This window comes from Carcharhinus amblyrhynchos, chromosome 35, assembly GCF_965287045.1.
Source record: "Carcharhinus amblyrhynchos chromosome 35, sCarAmb.v2.hapA, whole genome shotgun sequence".
Lineage (NCBI taxonomy): Eukaryota > Metazoa > Chordata > Chondrichthyes > Carcharhiniformes > Carcharhinidae > Carcharhinus > Carcharhinus amblyrhynchos.
The window spans coordinates 3,419,780-3,441,228 of NC_137358.1; the positions used below are offsets into that span (position 1 = coordinate 3,419,780).

The 21,449-nt window shown below is 45.3% G+C and overlaps 1 protein-coding gene across 5 annotated transcripts in view; it reads left to right on the plus strand.

Moving 5' to 3' along the window:
* scaf1 (SR-related CTD-associated factor 1) overlaps positions 1-21,449 on the plus strand; it is a 41,349-nt gene that overhangs the window by 1,328 nt on the left and 18,572 nt on the right. For 3 of the 5 annotated variants that reach the window (XM_080217419.1, XM_080217424.1, XM_080217420.1), the window contains exons 2-5: positions 11,816-11,933; positions 15,704-15,825; positions 17,545-17,620; positions 20,332-20,459. In XM_080217419.1, coding sequence (XP_080073545.1) covers positions 11,840-11,933; positions 15,704-15,825; positions 17,545-17,620; positions 20,332-20,459 — 420 coding nt within the window. In that variant the 5' untranslated portion in view covers positions 11,816-11,839. The remainder of the gene's footprint in view (positions 1-11,815; positions 11,934-15,703; positions 15,826-17,544; positions 17,621-20,331; positions 20,460-21,449) is intronic. The other 2 variants (XM_080217421.1, XM_080217422.1) reach the window with 1 other exon arrangement.

The following is a 21,449-nucleotide window of genomic DNA, read 5'->3' on the forward strand; positions in this document are numbered from 1 at the left end:
GAAGGAAAGGAGAGAGTGCAGACTGTAGTGTTACAGTCACAGCTAGGGTGTAGAAAAAGATCATCTTAATATAAGGTAGGTCTATTCAAAAGTCTGACAGCAGCAGGGAAGACGCTGTTCTTGAGTCAGTTGGTACATGGTACTCTTTTGCTCCTCACTGGTTGATCTGGGAGCTGCAATCATTGAGACTCAATTTTGGAAAAATGTGCATTTTTTTCCCTCCACCCCTCTTAGAGGGAACATTAAGATTCTCCTCACTCTAATGCTTTTGATTGGTTGGCATGTGATCTCAGACTTTTGCATCCTTTATCCGATGGAAAAAGATTTAAGAGTGAATATCTGGGGTGTGTGGGTCCTTGATTACGCTAACCGCTTTGCAGAGGCAGCGGGAAGTGTGGATGGATTTGATGGATGGGAGGCTGGTTTGCATGATGGACTGGGCTACGTTCACAACTCTTACCCAGTGGTTTGAGGTGGCGTTCTGCTGTTAGTGAGCGCGGTGACTTAAGTGTGAACCCCCACCCAACTCGTCCCCACTCTGCCCCAGTATCCATCATACTCTCTGAAGAATTGTCAACTTAACCTTTTTCTGTGGAACAATGCCAAACAAGGTGCGTGCTTTTGAAAATAAAAATCATTGCCATGTTTCCTTTCGAAACCTGTGAATTAAAAGATGTCCCAAGTCACAAATGTGTCAGAAGTATTGAAGAATGTATGTAGATGGCTGGGATATTTTTACAGGAATTTTGTGTCTCAGTTTGAAAAGCACCTGGGAGAGAGAACCTATAATACTCATGACAGATCTAATGTGCAATTTTATACTATTTCCAATTGTGATACCTTTTTGTGCATTTTCTGCTCGATGTCAGAGGCCAGGGCAATGAAACATTTTTCTATTTCAGTCATCCAGGATTAGCGTTGCGTGTGCCCAGTACAGTTAGTTGCAGATCAATTCTTCTTTGCCTCAATAAAGTTCCCTGGTTAAAAACTCAACAGGACTACTCTTTACCATGCAACATTCCTTTTTGCAACTTTGCTACAGCCTTATTGAGTGATAGGACCATTCGGCAGGTAGCATTGTGTTGAGGTGGCATGTCTGATTTTAAACTGTCCAAAACTCATTTTAAGTATTTTCACAGTCATTGTTTTGTCATGAGTGTTGGTCTGGGCTAACTTGGAACTCGGGACCCATAGATGAAATGCCAGTGAACTGGACTTCCAGACGTGTTGTCTTTAAAAAGAAAGTGATTTAAAGAAAGGCAGATGACAATTTATTACAAGTTCCCTAGCACAGTAGGTACTTGACTATTGCAGGCATATATTGCCTCCTGTTGCACTAGCAGTTAGATTATATCTGTACTCCCTCCCTCCTTGCTGTCCACAGGTTAAGCTGTGGTGTTATTAAAATTTATTTATTAGTCACAAGTAAGGCTTACATTAACACTGCCATGAAGCTACTGTGAAATTCCCCTAGTCGCCACACTCCAGCGCCTACTCGGGTCAATGCATCCTAACCAGCACGCCTCCCAGAATGTGGGAGGAAACCAGAACACCCAGAGGAAACCCATGCAGACACAGGGAGAATGTGCAAGCGCCACACAAACAGCAGCCCAAGCTGGGAATCGAACCTTGGTCCCTGGTGCTGTGAAGCAGCAGTGCTAACCACCATGCTACCATGCCGACCACTGAGTTAACAGTGGGGATGTTCTTTCTCCATCTTGCAGATCAGCCGCATCTCCTTCACTGCTTCCTTTAGCTAGCTACAGGTATTCTTCCAAGTGTGAAGCTGCACCATAAATATCACAAGGCTAAGCCCAATCTCATCAGTATCACTGGGTAGTGATTGAAAAGTGTGCATGTGTCTAATACTGCTGTAACAGTTGTGACACCAGACAAGCCACCTCAAAAACTCTGAGTTCTGATTCAATTCTGGCAAATTGTGAAATTGAAATCAATGAATCTGGTAATATGTGGAGAAAAAAATTAGTATGAAAGGTTTTTATAATGTTATTATTTTACCTTGTGGTTTAATGTTTTTAAAAATGTTACTTAGGGAGGCATGGTGGTTAACATTGCTGCCTCACAGCACCAAGGACTTGGGTTCAATTCCGGCTTTGGGCGACTGTGTGGAATTTGCACATTCTCCCCGTGCCTGTGTGGGCTTCCTCCAGGTGCTCCAGTTTCCTCCCGCAATCCAAAGCCATGCGGATTAAGTTGATTGGCCGTGCTAAATTGTCCCTTAGTGTATCAAGATGTGTAGGTTAGGAGGATTAGTGGGGTAAATATGTGGGGATAGGGCCTGGGTAAGATGCTCTGTTGGAGAGTCGGTGCAGACTCAGCCGGCCGAATGACTTCCTTTTGCACTGTAGCAATTCAATGATTCTAATATTTAAAGTAGTAAGAGGGATTTTAGGGTAAACAGAGAGAATCTATTTCTGATGGTTGGTGAATTTACCATGATGCTACATAGATAATTTTAGGATTTTAGGCATAAAGTGCAGGCACTTGCGTGCACACAGCATGATGGAAGTTTGGAATGCTTTTCCATGGAGCACGATTGGTGTGAGATCAGTGGTAAAAATTCACAGATGACACTAAGATGAGTGACAGAGCAAAGTGTGCAGAGGGCACTGAAAGTCTGCAAAGGGATATAGATTGTACTCCAGGTGCCAGACTATGTTGGTAAATGTGAGGTCATCCATTTTGGTAGGAATAACAGCAAAATGGACTATTATTTAAATAGTAAAAAATATTGCAGCATGCTGCTGAGCAGAGGGACCTGGGTGTCCTTGTGCTTGAATCACAAAAAGTTGGTTTGCAGGTGCAGCAGGTAATTAAGAAGGCAAATGGAATTTTGTCCTTCATTGTTGGAAGGCTGGAGTTTAAAAACAGCGAGATTATGTTGCAGCTGTATAAGGCGCTGGTGAGTTTACACCTGGAGTACTGTGTACAGTTCTGGTCTCCTTACTTAAGGATATACTGGCACTGGAGAGGGTACAGAGGAGATTCACTAGGTTGATTCTGGATTTGAGAGGGTTGGTTTATGAGGAGAGACTGGGATTATGCTCATTGGAATTCAGAAGAATGAGGGGGGAATCTTACAAAAAATATAAAATTATGAAGGGAATAGATAAGATAGAAGCAAGGAGACTGTTTCCGCTGGCTGGTGAAATTAAAAGTAGGGGGCATAGCCTCAAAATAAGGCTGAGCAGATTTAGGACTGAACTGGGGAGGAACTTTTTCACACACAGTTGTGTGCCCAGTGAAGCAGTTGAGGCTACCTCATTGAATGTTGTTAAAACAAAGATAGATAGATTTTTGAACAGTAAAGGAATTAAGGGTTATGGTGAGTGGGCGGGTAAGTGGAGCTGAGTCCATGAGAAGATGATTTTATTGAATGGCGAAGCAGGCTCGAGGAGCCAGATAGCCTACTCCTGCTTCTAGTTCTTGTGTTCTTGTTATCCAAAGGTATATGGAGCAGCGACAGGTTAGGTCACAGATCGGCCTTGATCTCATTGAATTGGCAGGACACATTCCAAGGGTTGAATGGCCTCTTCCCATTCGCCTGTTCTGGGATAGGAATCTGTTCTACCTCCTTTGGTTGGCTTGTGGGAGAGGAGAAACCTCAGTGTCCTGGGTCTCGCTGACCAGATGCCTGGCTGTCGAAGCCGAGCTCTTAACCGTGAATGACTGGTTTTTCCAGGGCACAGAACCTGAGTGACATGCAGAACTTGCCCCACCACCCCTCCCCCCTTATTATTGATGTGAGGTGACATTTTCTACATTACAAACGTCTACATTGAGTTTTATTTATTAGTGTCATAAGTAGTCTTACATTAACACTGCAATGAAGTTACTGTGACGATCCCCTAGTCGCCACACTCAGGCACCTGTTCGGGTGCCCTGAAGGAGAATTTAGCACGACCAATCCACCCTAACCCGCAGTCTTTCAGACGGTGGGTGGAAACTGGAGGAAACCCACGCAGACACGGGGAGAAAGTGCAGGCTCCGCACGGACAGTGACCTGAGGCCGGAAGTGGAACCCGAGTCCTTGGCGCTGTGAGGCAGCAGGGCTAACCACTGTGCCACACTTCAGTACTTCTTTGTGAAGCACTTTGCGATGTCCTGAGTTCATCAAAGGCGCTATAGAAATACAAGCCTTCTGGTTTTTTTTCCTACAGAAGTTTAATCCTTCCCAGTAATTTACATCTGTCTCAAAATGGTGAAACTAACCATTGTTGATGATTTGATTTAGGATTTGTCCATTGGTTGGAAAGCCTTTTCCAAACATCCAGCCTCATTAAATTCACTGAGCAGCCTGCCAATGAGTCATAAATGGGTGGTGCAGTGGCACAGTGATTAGCACTGCTGCCTCATAGCACCAGGGATTGGCCATGTTAAATTGACCGTTCGTTTCGGAGGGGGGGACTAGCTTCGGTAAATGCATGGGGTTATGGAGATAGGGCCCGGTTGGGATTGTGGTTGGTGCAGACTTGATGGGCCGCATGGCCTTCTCCTGCACTGTAGATTCTATGATTTGTTTCAGCATTGGAGATGGTACCCCATGTGGGAATGCAGTCCAGAGCCCCCTCATTTTCACCCCTTTGTAATAAAAAGACCACTTGGGTTAGATGACCAGTGGGTGCATGGGTGCATGACAGCTATTAAACGATGCCCTCCGACATTCAGCAGAGGAAGGGAGTAGATTGACCTGTTCCTGGGCTGCTTCAGTTCAGTAGATGATCAAGTCTGCTGGTTTTCTCACTCAGGGAATCTATGAAGAGTAGCTTGTGTATAAGAGAAAGAAGCTTCCTTCCTGGTCATTGCAGAGATTAGAATTTGAAATGGACCGGTCTCTGGCTAAATCATTCTTCCAGAACTCTGGAGTCCTTTCACCTCTCTGAATTCTGTTCACCTAAAGTCATCGGGTCCCTTCTCCTGATCCATCTCGTCTTTTGTCTTGTTCCTCCCAACCTTGATGCTCCTGGGTGTGGATTTTTGGGGGAGTATTTCTAAACTCATTGACAGGCAACGGAATTGAATATGTCCACCCTACCCAAGTGGTGTTCGACCCCCTACCAGCCAGATCGTTCCAGCTACTTAGGGGTGCCAGACTGTTGCACACTTCAAATTGATTTGATGTTGCAAGTTCCTGGGCCTTAGATGGTCCGACAGCACCTTGTCCAAATAGCTATTCACGTCTGTGTGAGCCAAGGTGATGAGTGGCAGTTCACTCTACTGCTGACGGCATCAAAGATATGCCCCAATCCTGTCCCTCACCCACCCCACCTCGCTGATACTTTTTTTCAAAAGTCAATCTTTAAGCGTGGGTGTTCTGACTAACCATTGCTCACCCTTCTGCAGGCAGCAGACTGGGGTGAGAGGTATCTCAACTGAGATCTTAATGCATAGGATCTGAAAGTTCTTTCCAGTTCAGATTGATGAGAATCTTTTCAAAGCGTCCGGGTTTGTGTAAAATCCTTCCCCATGATCGTTTGCATGCATCCTTTTCAGTACGTTTACATCATCAGCGTATTTACTGTTGCTGTAACTTTCTCCCTGAGATCTGGGGCGGCACATTGTTCCTCAGCTCCACGGTTCGATTCCCAGCACGAGTGATTGTCTGCGTGGAGTTTGCACGTTCTCCCCATGTCTGCGTGGGTTTCCTCCCGCAGTCCAAAGATGTGCAGGTTAGGGGGATTGTTCATGTTAAATTGCCCCTTAGTGTCTTGGGATGTGTAGGTAAGAGGGATTAACGGGGTAAATGGGTGGGATTACGGGGATAGAGCATGGGTGGAATTGTTATCAGTGCAAGACATGATGGGCTGAATAGTCTCATTCTGCACTGTAGGGTTTCTATGCGATAGTACGAAAGACGTGCCAGTTAGGTACATTGACCTGAACAGGTGCCGGAGTGTGACTTCATGTTAATGTAAGCCTACTTGTGACACTAATACTTAAACTTCCATCATCTTTTGAGGAAGAGAGCTCCAAAGACTCTCGCCCTCCTGAGGGAAAAGAATTCTCCTTGTCTCTGTCTTAAATGGCCGACCCCTTATTTTTAAACAGTGACACACACACGCACATCCCCCCCCCCCCCCCCCCCACCCCCCGGCCATTCTAGCTTCTTCCACAGGGGGGAATATCCTCTCCATACCCACCCTGACAGTACCCCTCAGAGTCTCAGAAAGGGTTCAATCAAGTCATCTATTTCTGTACTGTAAATATTTGTAATTCTCTATTCAGTTATTTGTAATTATTTATGAGGTTTTGTTTTAAATCCCCCAACTTCTGTTTCTTCTGTTCTGTCCTGCCCTTTGGAAGGTGCTCACTCCACCAGGGACAGCAGCATTGTGATACCCCAGCCGAGTGCAAGCGGGGGTTGGGGGGAGGGAACACAACCCATCCTGCTCCTTTCCTTACTGGGACATCACGTGCAACTTTCAGACTGACCTTTCCATTTATTTGCTACTACATTGGTACTGAGACCAGTTGGCAATGCCTGAATTGCAATCCCAACTAAAAAAGGTTAACTGAGCACTGACAAAACTCGTGACTCTCCCAGTCCATTTGTCTCCTCCGAACCTCATCGGTTCACTGTCCGGCCGCTAGTGGACTTGTATCGTCCATGAAAGACTGAAGTTGGTGAGGCCACACCTCGAGTAGTGTGTGAAAAAAAAGTTTGACAAAGGGTCACCTGGACTCAAAACGTCAGCTCTTTTTTCTCCTTACAAATGCTGCCAGACCTGCTGAAATTTTCCAGCATTTTCTCTTTTGGCTTCAAGTATTGTGTGCAGTTTTGATGTCTGTATCTGAAGAAGGATACCCGTGCTTTAGAGGGAGTGCAGTGAAGGTTTACCAGGCTGATCTCTGGAATGGCAGGTCTGTCATGTGAGCAGTGGCTAAGTTGTTTAGGATTGTATTCACTGGAGTTTAGAAGAGTGAAAGGGGATCTCATAGAAACTTATAAAATTCTAACAGGGTTAGACACGGTAGATTCAGAAAGAATGTTCCCGACGGTGGGGGGAGTCTAGATCTCAGGGTCATAGTTTGAGGATAAGGGGTAAATCTTTTAGAACTGAGATGAGAAATTTCTTCACCCAGAGGGTGGTGAATGTGTGGAATTCACTCCCACAGAATGTAGTTGAGACTAAAATGTATGTGATTTCAAGAAGAAATTAGATATAGCTCTTGGGGCTAAAGGGATCAAGGGATGTGGGAGGAAAGAGGGAACAGGATATTGAATTTGATCAGCCATAATAATGAATGGCGGAGCATGGTCAAATGGCCTCCTGCTACATTGTTTTGATGTTTCTATGTTAACATTAATGAAGCTCTGAGAAAGGGTCACCCAAACTTGAAACATTGGCTCTATTCTCTCTCCAGAGGTGCTGTAAGACCTGCTGAGATTTCCAACTGTCTGTGTGTGTGTGTGTGTTGTACACATTGCTGTAGCATCTTGCACATCCTCAGGACGTGCCAAAGTATTTTCTAACGTGTGGTGAAGTTGTGGTATCGATTTGAAAATCTGCAGCAATTTCTTGGTATGAGGGACACATTAGCTGGCCCAGGTTTGAGAGCTGTTGTTCAGGCCACACCTCAAGTACTTCAATGGAGCTGTGGTCACTGACACACGAGGCAGGTTGTCAGAGGCTGGAGGTGATGGTGGGAACAGGTTTGCAGATCTGGGTGCTTTGATTTGGGATTAAACCACCAAAGCAATCCCTCTGCAATCCTACATACACACAGCACTTTAAACTGCAGAGCTCAGAGGCTGATGTTCTAAGGAATTGCCGGAGGAATGTGGCTATGTAGGTATAAGATCTACAAGTTATTCAGCGTTATATCAGAGGTTTTCTGGCACACGTCTTTGAGCTAAACGTGAAAGTGTGACACGTTGGGGAGGGTACCTGCTCAAATTGCTGAAAATTAAATTGAGGATTGGTATCAGGAAATTATGATTTGCCTCCCCATGGAATGGAAGCAGTTAAGAGGCAGTTGAATGTTAAAATAAAGAGGCAGCAAGTTTTTTCTACATGGCCTCATGGCTTTCCTTACTGGTGTCATGGGTCTGAAAGTTTAACCACACTGAACACAAGTTCTGCTCGTATTAAATAAATGCTGTCTTTTGATCACCAAACTGATAGAAGGGTGATTGTTTATTTTGCTGTTACTAAACTAACCAGTTTCAGCAGAGCTGACTAAATGGATGCTAAGTACAGACAACTCAAAGAAAAAGAGTGCGTCTCTGTAGCATCCTTCTCTTCCTCAACACATGTCAAAGTGTTCTGTGACTAATCAGTTTAAGTTTATTTATTAGTGTCACAAGTAACGCTGCAGTGAAGTTACTGTGAAAATTCCCTAGTCGCCACATTCCAGCAACTGTTCAGGTACAAAGAACAGAAAAAGTACAGCACAGGAACAGGCTCTTCAGCCTTCACTCGGTCCATATCCCTCTATTCCCTCTCTATTCAAGTGCCTTTCCAGCTGCTTCTTAAATGTTGCTAATGTGCCTGCTTCCTCCACCTCCTCTGGCAGAGTGTTCCAGGCACCACCACTCTCTGTGAGAAGAACCTCCCCCACACACCTCCCTTAAACATCCCCTCTCTTACCTTGAACTTGTGCCCCCTTGTAATTGACACTTGCACCCTGGGGAAAAAGCCTCTGACTATCCACCTTGTCCAAGCCTCTCATAATTTTGTAGACCTCTATCAGGTCTCCCCTCAGCCTCCGTCTTTCCAGTGAAAACGATCTTACTTTATTCAACCTCTCCTCATAGCCAACACCCTTGAGACCAGGCAACATCCTGCTGAACCTACTTTGCACTCTCTTCAAAGCTTCCACCTCTTCTGGTAGTGTGAAGATTAAAACTGCATGCAATTCTCCAAATGCGGCCTAACTGTGGTTTTATATGCCTGCAACATGATTTCCCAATTCTTGTACTCAGTGCCCCATCTGATGAAGGCAAGCGTGCCATATGCCCTCTTAATCACCTTGGCCTCCTGTGTGGTCACTTTTAGGGAACTGTGGACCTGCAGACCCAGATCCCTCTGTATGTTCCTAAGGATTCTGCCATTTACTGTAAAAATTCACACCTAAATTTGAACCTCTAAAACGTATCACCTCGCATTTATCTGGATTAAACTCCCATCTGCCAATTCTGTGCCCAAATCTTCAATCTATCTATATCCTATATATGTATCCTGTTGTATCCTCTGACAGTCCCTGGCACTATCAGCAACTCCACCAATCTGGACACTGAGGGAGAATTTAGCATGACCAACACACCTAACCAGCATACCTTTCAGACTGTGGGAGGAAACCCACGCAGACTTGGGGAGAACTTGCAAACTCCGCACAGACAGTGACCCAAGCTGGGAATCGAACCCGGGTCCCTGGTGCTGTGAAGAGGAGCCAGTGTTAACAATATACGAAAACACCAATTTGGGCATAGTCATGAGATACATGACAATTAAACTGCTGTTAGTGTTTGTTGAGAAATAAATATTGTACAGGACACCAGAGAGCAATCCTGCTATTCTTGGAATGGTGCCGAGGGATCGTTTACATCCACTTGAGTGAGCAGAAGGGACATCAGTTTAATATCTCATCTAAAAGTCGCACCCCTGGCAATGCAGTGCTCCCTCAGTACCACCCTGGAATACTGAATCCCATCTGTCTTTACGTTTCAGTGACGACTCATCTAAAGTACTTAATTGGCTGTTGAGTGCATTGAGACACCTGGTGGTTGTGAAAAGCACTCTGTCGGTATGAGTCTTTTCAAATGATGTTTAAGTTTGTCCCTATCTGAATTTTGTCCCTCTGCAGGTTTAGAGAGGGCTCAGTAGAAGTTAAATCTTAAGTCAGAGCACCAAGATAGATTGGTATTGGCAGCTTGGATAAAAACAAATCAATGCAAACGTGCATTTGAACTTTGTACTTGGTGTATGCAGTGAAAAAGCAGGAGTGACCCTGAAGGGGTTTTCCTTGCACACTGTTTTCTGAGAAGTGTCAGTGAGTGGGTGTTGTGGTCTCAATGCAATGAAGTTGTGCAGTAGTACATGTCCTAAATAAGTGTTACTGTATATCAGGCTGGCACAGTGGTTAGCACTGCTACGTCACACTGGCACCTGGGTTCTATTCCATCCTTGAATGATTGCCTGTCTGGAGTCTGTACATTCTCGTCAAGTCTGTGAGGGTTTCTTCCAGGTGCTCCAATTCCCTCCTACAGTTAAAAGGTGTGTGGGTTAGGTGGGTTGGCCATGCTAAATTGCCTCTTAGTGTCCAAAAGATGTATGGATTAGGTGGATTTTCATGCTATATTGCCCCTTAGTGTCCAAAGATGTGCAGATTAGATGGATTGGCCATGCTAAATTGTCCCTTAATGTCCAAAGACGTGCAGGTTAGGGAATTGGCCATGCTAAGTGCGTGGGCTTATGGGGATTGGGTGGGAGAGAGGGCCTGGGTAAGATGGTCAGGGCATCAGTGCAGATCCTATGGGCCAAATGGCCTCCTTTGTGTTAGGGATTCTGTGATTTATCTGTGGTTAAGTTATGCAGAATTTCTTTGAGGAACAATGATAGTTGTGTGAAAAGTTTCCTTTGTCTGAATTATATAAAAAGAGCAGTGGTACATGATTTGAATTCAGTTATGTGGGGAGAAAGGCTTGAAGTACGGTTGATGGTAACGAGTGGTAGCAATAAGCAATTCTGAGCAACACAAGGAACAAACAAGTTTTAAAAGTTTTTTGGAATAATTTTTTAGTCCATAAAAAAGGTTACAAGATATTGATGGTGTATCGGAATCGTGGTGTGGAGTCTTCTTCCTTTAAGTCTGGGGATTCCTGCTATAATTTGATGTCACGTTTCCGATACGATGTCTGGTGTATCCTCTGACTCGGAGATCAATGCTGTTGGAGACCTGAGAACTCAAAACCTTTTGTAATAAAAGCAACTTGCCACCTTTACATCCCAAATTGCTTCACAAAAGTTATTCGTCAAAGCTTAGCACTTGAACCAAAAGAGGGGGACAGACGACCAAAAGCTTGCTCCAAGAGGTAGATTTTAAGGAATGTCTCAACAAAGAAGGGAAGTAGAGGTGTTTAAGAAGGGAATTCCAGGTCTCTGGGCCCTGACAGCTTCATGCACAATGAAATCTTCAAATACTGTTTGCCACTGAGTTCAAGACTGAAACTGGAGAGTAGTTTTCAAGCTACAAGAATTAAACTGTGGTTGATCAGAATGTGTGTTTACTCAACAACTTTGTTGCCTTAAAATGGTTAGCTCTGTTGTCTTTCAAGCACCAGGGACCCGGGTTCAATTCGGCCTTGGGTCGCTGTCTGCAGATTTGCACATTCTCCCCATGTCTGCATGGGTTTCCTCTGGGTACTCTGGTTTCCTCCCCCAGTGCAACAATGTGTAGGTTAGGTGGAAGGAGGCCATTCAGCCCCTCAAGCATGCACCAGCAATAAGTCCACCCAGGCCCTATCCTATCTCACGTATTTACCCTGCTAATCCCCCTGACACTGAGGGGCAGTTTAGCATGGGCAATCCACCTAACCTGCACATTTTTGGATTGTATGGAGTAACGGGAATAGGGTGGAGGGGAGGGGAGGGGCTGGGTGGGATGCTGTTTCGGGGAGCTGGTGCAGACTAGATGGGACAGATGGGCTCTTTCTGCAGTGTAGGGATTCTTTGATTTCGAAAGGCTAACTAGCCCTCGAGCTGCTTAATAGTCCCATTCTTTTGTACTCGATAACACACTCTCTTTATCGTTATCAAACACCTTACTGATCAACTGTGTCTCATTTCTTTAGCAGTTCCTCTGCTGATCTGGAATTATGGGAGATGATGAAAACCAGGATCCACAGCAGAACGAGACTTCAGGGGATGAATCAGGATTAGATCAACGTACTGAATCGCACAGGGAGAGAGGTAGCAGAAACAACTTCCCTTTTATTTTCTGTCCTTCTGCCAATTTCACCAGTACCTGGTAACTTGCCTAAATGGGAATACTGCGTCCGGAATCTTACCACTGTTCACGCTGGCGGGATTTTCCCATCCTGCTGCAGTGATCGGAGATTTGGCTGGCCACCAAATACTCCGACTTTGCTGCAGGGGAATGTGGCATGAACGGCTGGCAAGATCGCGTCCTACATGTCTTAAGTTCAGATGGTTATTGCTGTGTGGAGTTTTCCACGGATGGCGATGGGAAGTGGAAGCTGGCGTTAGGAACAGGTATAGGCTATTCAGGCCTTAAGTCAATTCAACTATTCATTTTGATCAAGGCTGTTACGTATCTTATCTTCATCTACCTAATCTGGTTCCGTAACCCTTTAGTACCACCCACGGTGGTGCTCCAGTTGCCTCCTCCAGTCCAAAGATGTGCAGGTTAGGCCATGCTAAATTGTCCCTTAGTGTCTGAACACGTTCAGGTTGGCGGGGGGGGGGGGGGGGGAGTTGTGGGGTAAATATATTGGGTTATGGAGATAGGGCCTGGGTAAGATGATCTTTTGAAAAGCAGGTGCAAACCTGATGGGCCAAATGACCACCTTCTGCATCTGGGGCTCTATATTCTATCATTCACATGCAATCTAGTGAGAGAAGTGGGTAACTGTCACATCACATGGTATTGGCCACTCCTCTGGGGTTTGTGTAGGTTGTGGGAGCTTCTCCCATGCTTCACTGACCTGGGTACACTGCAAGTGTTTAGTTTAAAAACAACATCCCTTGCCTTGCTGAGACTACTAAAAGACTTTTTAAGAAACATTGACTGTGGCAAGAATGCTCTTGCTGTGTTCGTGAATTGTGATTATTTTCCTTCAGAGAAAATGCTGGAAAATCTCAGCAGGTCTGGCAGCATCTGTAAAGAGCGCAAAGAGCTGATGTTTCGAGTCCAGAAGACCCTTTGTCAGAACTGTTACAGATGCTGCCAGACTTGCTGAGATTTTCCAGCATTTTCTCTTTCCGTTTCAGATTCCAGCATCCGCAGTAATTTGCTTTCACTACATTCCTTCTGCCTTCCCTTGAACCTTACAGCAAAACTGAGAGGACAGAGGAGGCGTCTGCTCGGAGGCACCTGTTAATGCTGTTTGTGGGAGAGAGTTGCCTGTGTGTGCTAGTGTACAGTTAGATTTCTAGCTTTGTTGTTCTCTGCTAAAGTACATAGACCATACACAGTTCATGTGGAGCCATGTATTAACAGACCATGGGCTGTCATGCCACTGGGCAGTCCCTACTGAGATTAATCTTTAAATACCAGAGAAGCTCAGGTTCTGAGAATAAATAAAATATTTATTGGGATGAATACTGGCCAGTATTTACTGGGATATGACTACTCAATCTTCAAGAACAGTTTGAAGATTTTAGTGCAATAATTATAAAATGTAAAGATTAAAATATTATTTAAACATGTGCTGTCATTGTTTGCCAGTATTAAACTGAAAGTTGATAGCAGAGGTCTTTAAGATTACGAAGGTAGAGTTGGAAAAGATTTAGTCCCTCGAGCCTGATCCACTGCCATTCAGTGAGGTTGTGGATAATCTGTAATCTAACTCCATATATCAGTGTTGCCATCAGTGAATTCCCCCACTGTCAATATCCTTGGGGTTACCATTGACCAGAAACTCAATTGGACTCACTATATAAACACAGTGGCTACCAGAGCAGGTCTGAAACTAGGAATACTGCAGCGAGTAACTCACCTCCTGACTCCCCAAGGCCGAACCCCAAAAACACAAGTCAGGAGTGTGATGGAATACTCCCCACTTGCCTGGATGAGTGCAGCTCCAACAACACTCGAGAAGCTTGACACCATCCAGGACAAAGCAGCCCCGCTTGATTGGCATCACATCCACAAACACCCACTCCCTCAACAACAATGCTCAGTTGTAGCTGTGTGTACCATCTACAAGATACACTGCAGCAATTCACTAAAGATCCTTAAATAGCACCTTCCAAACCCACGACCACTTCCGTCTAGAAGGACAAGGGCAGCAGATGCAATGGGAACACCACCACCTGCAAGTTCCCCTCCAATCTACTCACCATCCTGGCTTGGAAATATTTTGGCTGTTCCTTCACAGTCGCTAGGTCAAAATCCTGGAATTCTCTCCCTAACAGCATTGTGGGTCAACCCACAGCACATGGACTGCCGCGATTCAAGAAGGCAGCTCAGCACCACCTTCTCAAGGGGCAACTAGGGATGGGCAATAAATGCTGGCCAGCCAGCGACCATGTGGAGATGCTGGCGTTGGACTGGGGTAAACACAGTAAGAAGTCTGACAACACCAGTTTAAGTCCAACCGATTTATTTGATAGTAAACTCCAGTTTACTAGCCAGCGATGTCCATGGCCCACAAATGAACATTTTTAAAAAACCTGCCTTTGCCCTGTATCTTTTAATGCCTTTGATTAACAGAAATCTATCCATCGCAGGTTTAAAATTAACAATTGGCCCAAAATCAGACGTCGTTTTTGGAACAGACTTTCTGATGCCCATCGTCCTTGCTGAAAGATCTGAATTTTTATTCCCTAATCTTAGATTCCTCAACAAGCGGAAATAATTTCTCTCTAACTACCCTATCAGTTCTCCTTAATAGCTTAAAACTTTGATCAAATCTCTCCTTAATCTTCCGAATGCCAGTTTGTGTTAATCTCCTCATGTGATTTAACTCTTGGGAGTCCTGCTATCATTCCGGAAAATCTATGCTGCATTCTCTCCAGGACAATATGTCCTGAAGGTGCCGTGCCAGAACTGCTCACAGCACTTTTTGCTTTCGTATTTACCAGACATTTGTTCCCTGACCTGTTTTCAACAGAAATGAGAGAAATGAGCCATCTCTTTATTAGTTGTTTTTTTTTCGGTGGGACATGGGCATTGCTGGCTGGCCAGCATTCACTGCCCGTCCCTAGTAACTGTTGAGAAGATGTTTGGAGCTGCCTTCTTGAAACTTTAATACAACTGAGTGACTTGCTTGGCCATTTCAGAGGGCAGTTGATAGTCAACCACATTGTTGTAGCCCTGGAGTCACGTGTAGGCCGGATTGGGTAAGGACGACAGATCTCCTTCCCTAAAGGACATTAGTGAACCAGGTGGGTTTTTCCGACAATGGTTTCATGGTCATCAGTAGATTCTTAATTCCAGATTTTTTTTGTATTGAGCTCAAATTCCACCATTTTTTTTTTCGCACAGTGATTCGCACTGCTGGTTCACAGCGCCAGGGACCCAGGTTCAAATCCAGCCTCGGGTGCCTGTGCGGAGTTTGCATGGGTTTCCTCCAGGTGTTCAGGTTTCCTCCCACAGTCTATGGAGGTGCAGGTTTAGGTGGATCGGCCTGCTAAATTACCCCTTACTGTCCAAAGATGTGCAGGTTAGGTGGATTGCTATGCTAAATTGCCCCTTAGTGTCAGGGGGACCAGCAGGATAAATACATGGGGTAGTCGAGATGGGGGCTGGGTGGGATTATCAGTGCAGGCTTGATGGACCGAATGGCCTTCGTCTGCACTGTAGGGACTCTGTGATTCTATGATCTGCCGTGGTGGGATTCGAATCCGGGTCCCCAGAACATTAGCTGAGTTTCTGGATTAATAGTCTGGCGATAATACCACTAGGCCTTCTCCTCTTTCTCGCAAGATGATCATTGTCGCGTTCCCCTTCTGCTAGATGTTATTTTAAAATGTGGCTTTGTTTCCATGTGTTGCAGGTGCTGAACATGCACGGCTGATCCTGCAGCCACTGCGGGGGAGCCCACACAATAAATGGGCAGAGTGCAACACTTCGACACAGGCTAACTGCAGCGCCTCACCGTGCGCCCAGCAAGTCAAGGTAACGCTTGCCATTGTAACATTGTGCAGCAAGCCAGCAATACGGATCTTCCTGCTAGCAGAGTAGAACAGTTCACAGAGTTTACAGTGAGCCACAGGCCTGGTATTCAATTTCTGATTTGTACTTGGTAATGCGTTCTCAGCTCAGTGAGATTATCGAGTCTTGTAAAAGGTATTTTCTGAAGGGTGTTTCCCTTGGGGTGTCCTGTGTTCGTTGAACCTCACTCAACCGATGCATAAACTGCGAAAGACAGCATATATTTAAAGAACGAAAAGGAAATTATTTGCTAATGCATGCATCAGGAGAGAGAGAGAGACAGTCATTGAGGGTTGACTGTGCTCTCTGACCTAATATTTCTAAGCAAAATTATTATAGTTGGCCAAGGGGCACGATACAGGGTTGAAAATACAGTTCAAGCTTATAATATTTGGTTAATTTGTGAATATGCAGTTTATAAAACCTTTACAATTTATAATACCTTTGCATATATGGTTCCAGGCACATAATATGGCATATTATAATTGCCTTAACTTAGTCTATTTATTATGGTTAAACTAAAATGAAAGGCCTCATGCCAAGAATTCTATACTATTCCCCCATCAGGTCCCCGTATCACTACTTCAAAGGAACATTGGGGCTGTACATCCCAGTGTCCCAGACAATGTTTAAACTCAGTTAACATCAGGAAAACAACTTATCTCAAGGATGTTTGTGGAGTCTGCTTCACCTTTCGCAACCTCAGGATGCCCCTGAGAACTTCACAGCTGGTGAAGTGGTTTCTGAAGTTAGGTGCTACTAGAATGTAGGAAATGCAGCAGCCAGTATGCACACAGCACGTTCCCACGTGAGACAGTGTCCTCGTGATCTGTTCTGCGTGTTAGCTGAAGGATGAATATCAAAAGTGCCTTAGCGTTTTTTAAATCCACTTGATAGGGCAGAAGGGGGTCTTGGTTTCAAATCTCATCTGTGGGTGACACACTGGTTAGCACTGCTGCCTCAAAGCACCAGGGACCTGGGTTCGATTCCGACCTTGGGTGACTGTGGAGTTTGCACATTCTCCCAGTGTCTGTGCAGGTTTCCTCCGGTGCTCCAGTTTCTTCCTACAGATGTGCAGATTAGGTGCCTTGGCCATGCTAAATTGCCCTTTTAGTATACAAATATGTGCAGATTAGGGGGATTGGCTATCCTAAACTGCCCCTTAGTGTCCAAAGATGTTAGGTTAGGTGGAAGGCTAAATTGTCCCTTAATGTCAGGGATTATCAGGGTAAATATGTGAGGTTATGGGGATTGAGCAGGCTCGATGGGCCAAATGACTTCCTTGTGCACAGTAGGGGTTCTCTGATTCTATGAAAGACAACACAGTGTAAACACACTCTCCATTCTTCAGAATTGCCAGCCTAGACTTTGAACTCAGGTCCCTGGAGAGAGATTAAAGCCACAACCTTCTGGCCTCGAGTGAGAGTGGGACTCAGTGAGCTGCGGCTGACACTGGCCCAGTAGCTAACCCGTCATCGTTTGTTGTCAGTCATGGTAATGTAGTCATGTTTGAAGTAACTATTATATTGTGACGTGGAGCTGGAAAGGAGGTGAGAGTGATAGCAGAGTACAGGATGTCACCTATTGAGTCAGAGACAACAGCAGCCATGGACAACAGCAAAAAGAGCTGACTCTCTGTCACGCCAACCCGCATTGACCAGAAACTCTTGACTTATTTCATAGAACACTCTGCAGCACTTAAGAGGTTTGAATGTGGCCACTCGAGAACCAAACGACTGTGTGAAGACATGTCAGCGAGGTATGTTTCACTTTCCACAGAGCTCAAGTGAGCACGAATGCAACTAAAATTCAATCTATGATCAGATTTAGCAGGTCACTATGATCTCATTTGTTAGAGGGAGGCTGTCCAGAGTGGAAAAGCAGTAAATGCTTCACTCAAAGGGTGAAAGTCTCCCGCACAAAAAGCCGTGGATAGTGGATCATTAGATTTTTGTTGTGTGAAGACACAAAAGGGAATGGAGTGATGGGTGCAGAGGCCAGACAGGATCTGTTAGAATGGTGGAACGGACTCGAAGGGTTGAATAGCCTCACCTTGTTCTACTGTAAGGTGAGATTTCTGCAGTGTGCGTGAGTGAGGCTGCAAGAATAGGTTTGGGTCCTGCACAGTGCCACAGTGGTTAGCACTGCTGCTTCACAGCGCCAGGGACCTGGATTCGATTTGGAGCTTGGGTCACTTCTGTGAGTTTGCATGTTCTCCCTGTTTCTGCATGGGTTTCCTCCAGGTGCTCCAGTTTCCTCCCACAGTCCAAAAGACATGATGGTTAGGTGCATTGGCTGTGCTAAATTCTCCCTCAGTGTACCCAAGCAGGCACCAGAGTGTGGCGACTGGGGAATTTTCACTGTAACTTCATTGCAGTGTTAATGTAAGCCTACTTGTGACACTAATAAATAAACTTTAGCTTTAAAATTTAAACTTATGAAACTTCATAAGCGACATGGTGGCACAGGGTAGATGAATTGGCCGTGTTAAATTGCCCCTTACTGTCCCAAGATGCGCTGGTTAGGGGGATTAGTGGGGTAAATACATGGAGTTACAGGGATAGGGTGAGCTTCTCTTGGAAAATCAGTGCAGACTCAATGGGCCAAATGGTCTCCTTCTGCACTGAAGGGAATCTATGATTCTAGTGGGAGAGTGTGCAGCTGCCGACGTAGCTACCACACAAAGGTAAATCTAGCAGGAATAACAAAACAAATATAATTTATCATCGATTGAGGTCGATATTGGCACCCGTGAAGCATCGGCGAAACCTGTAAATTTTAACTTGTTGCTCACGTGTGTGTAAGTTCTTTCTTGTGACCTCAATTTGCACCTGCTGCTTTTTTCTCATTTGCTTGAGATGTGATTCGCAGGAAAGGCCAGTATTTAATTACCTTTCTTTAATTGCTCTACCATTACTGGTTGGTACGTGACCTTAGACTTTTGTATCTTTTTCCTGATGGAAGAAGGTGGAAGAGAGAATGTCCAGGGTGCATGAGGTCCTTGATTATACTGGCTGCTTTTCCAAGGCAGCGGGAAGTGTAGATGGAGTCAGTGGATGGGAGACTGTTTTGAGTGATGGACTGGGGTTCATTCACTCAAAGAAAGTTTGGTTTGTGCTCACTGCCACCCTGATTGTCAGAGAGGACAGTGGCCGTACTTGTTCTGCTGAGTGCTGTCAAGTTAACACTGTGTGGACGTGTCACACTCCAATCATTCTTCAGTGGACTCCAGGTAATCACACAAGAGTTGTGTTGGTTTATTAGAGGTTTACAGTGTCACGCGTGCTGGATATACACACACACACGTGGTTACACAGTGCAAAACTGTGGTTCTACAGCTGTAACTATAACACATGTCCCATTTATATTGCAGACCCAAAGTGGCATTCTCCCTCACAGTTCCAGGGACCCCAGTTCGATTCCCGACTTCTGTCTGCAGAGTCTGCACATTCTTCCCATGTCTGCATGGGTTTCCTCTGGGTGCTCCAGTTTCCTCCCACAGTCCAAAAGACACGCTGGTTAGGTGGCATTGGCCATGCTAAATTCTCCCTTAGTGTACCCGACAGGCGCTGAAGTGTGGCAACTCGGGGATTTTCATTTTAACTCATTGCAGTGTTAATGTAAGCCTTACTTGTGACACTAATAAATAAACTTTAAACATTAAGGATGGAAGTTAACCTGCGTTGCTGCTGTGAGGCAACAGTGTTAATCACAGTGCCACCCTAGTATGCCTCTGGGTGCTCCAGTTTCCTTCCACACTCCAAAGATGGGCAGGTTAGGTGGATCAGACATGCCACATTTAACCCTTAGTGTCCCGGGATGTGATGGGTTATAGGGATTGCAGGGTAACTAAGCAGGGATAGGGACTGGATGGGTTTGTGGTCAGTGCAGACTCAATGGACCAAATGGTCTCCTCCTGCACTGTAGGGATTCTGTGTTTCAAATGTGAATCTTTATTGAATTGCGTGAAAATCATTTGTGAGATATTTGTTGTACTATACCTTACATAGGGAAGGAAAGGAGAGTGTGCAGAAGTCATAGCTAGGGTGTAGAGAAAGATCAATTTAATACAACGTAGGTCCATTCAAAAGTCTGACAACAGCAGGGAAGAAACTGTTCTTGAGTCGGTTGGTACGTGACCTCAGATTTTTGCATCTTTTTCCCGACGGAAGAAGGTGGAAGAAAGAACGTCCAGGGTGCGTGGAGTTCTTGTATATGCTGGCTGCTTTTCCCGAGGCGGTTGGAAGTGTAGACGGGGTCAGTGAATGGGAGGCTGGTTTGCGTGATGGATTGGGCTTTGTTCACTCAAAGGAGAGTTGCACTTCTGCCTGAAAAGGGACAGTTTGCCGGGCTGTGACAGCAGAGCAGTAAACTAACTGGCAGCTCTTGCAAAGAGCCAGCATGGACAAAATGGACCGAATAACTCCCCGCCTTGCAGTTTGATTTTATTTGTGGCTCTTCTTTCCCTAGACTCCAGAAAGCAGAAACAGATTAGGAGGAGGAAGACGTGTACGCCAGCGGGTTCAAATTCCATCACTAGGAGCTCACCAGACGTAGCAGTGGCCAGTCTTCATGGTGCAGCCAGAAGCGGGAATCCGGTAAGATTTCTGAACAGACGGTCACATCCTAGAAACATAGGGATTGTTGGACCATCTCTTTCACCTTCACCCATTCTGCCCATCATTTGATACAATGGTAGAGTTATTGAGCAGTATGGTGGCACAGTGGTTAGCAGTGCTGTCCCACGGGATCCCAGGTTCGATTCCGGTGTTGGGTGACTGTGTGGAGTTCGCATGTTCTCCTTGTGTCTGCATGGGTTTCCTCCGGGTGCTCCAGCTTCCTCCCACACTCGAAAGATGTGTAGGTTAGGTGGATTGGCCATGCTCAATTACTCCTTATTTTCCAAAGAAGTGCAGGTTAGAGGGATTGGCCATGTTAAATTGCCTCTTAGTGTCCAAAGATGTGCAGTTTAGGTAGATTGGCCATGCTAAATTACACCTTCGTGTCCCAAAATGTGTAGGTTAATTGGATTAGCCATGGGAAATGTGTGGGGTTATAGAGATAGAGGAGGAGAGAGGTTATTGGTGAGATATTCTGTCAGAGTTGGTGTGGACTTGATGGCCCCTTATGCACTATGGGGATTCTATGATGACCAATCTTAGTGATCAGTCTCTATCAATGAACCTACAGATGCAGACATGAGGTGAGGAAAAGTCCCCAGTGTTGGGAATTGGGGAACCATAGTTCCAAAGCCTCCTAAGGAAGGTGATGGCCAAGTGGTATTATCACTAGCCGAGTTTTTGGATTAGTAGTCTAATGTTCTGGGGACCTGGGTTCGAATCCCACCACGGCAGATGATGGAATTTGAATTCAGTAATAAAAATAAAATCTGGAATTAAGAACCTATGAGACCAAGAAACGATTGTTGGAAAAACCCATCACTAATGTCCCTTTAGGGAAGGAAACCTGCTTCACCTGGTCTGGTCTACATGTGACTCCAGAGCCACAGCAATGTGGGTGACTCTCAACTGCCTTCGGGTAATTAGGGATGGGTAATAAATGCAGGCCAGCCAGCAACACCGATGTCC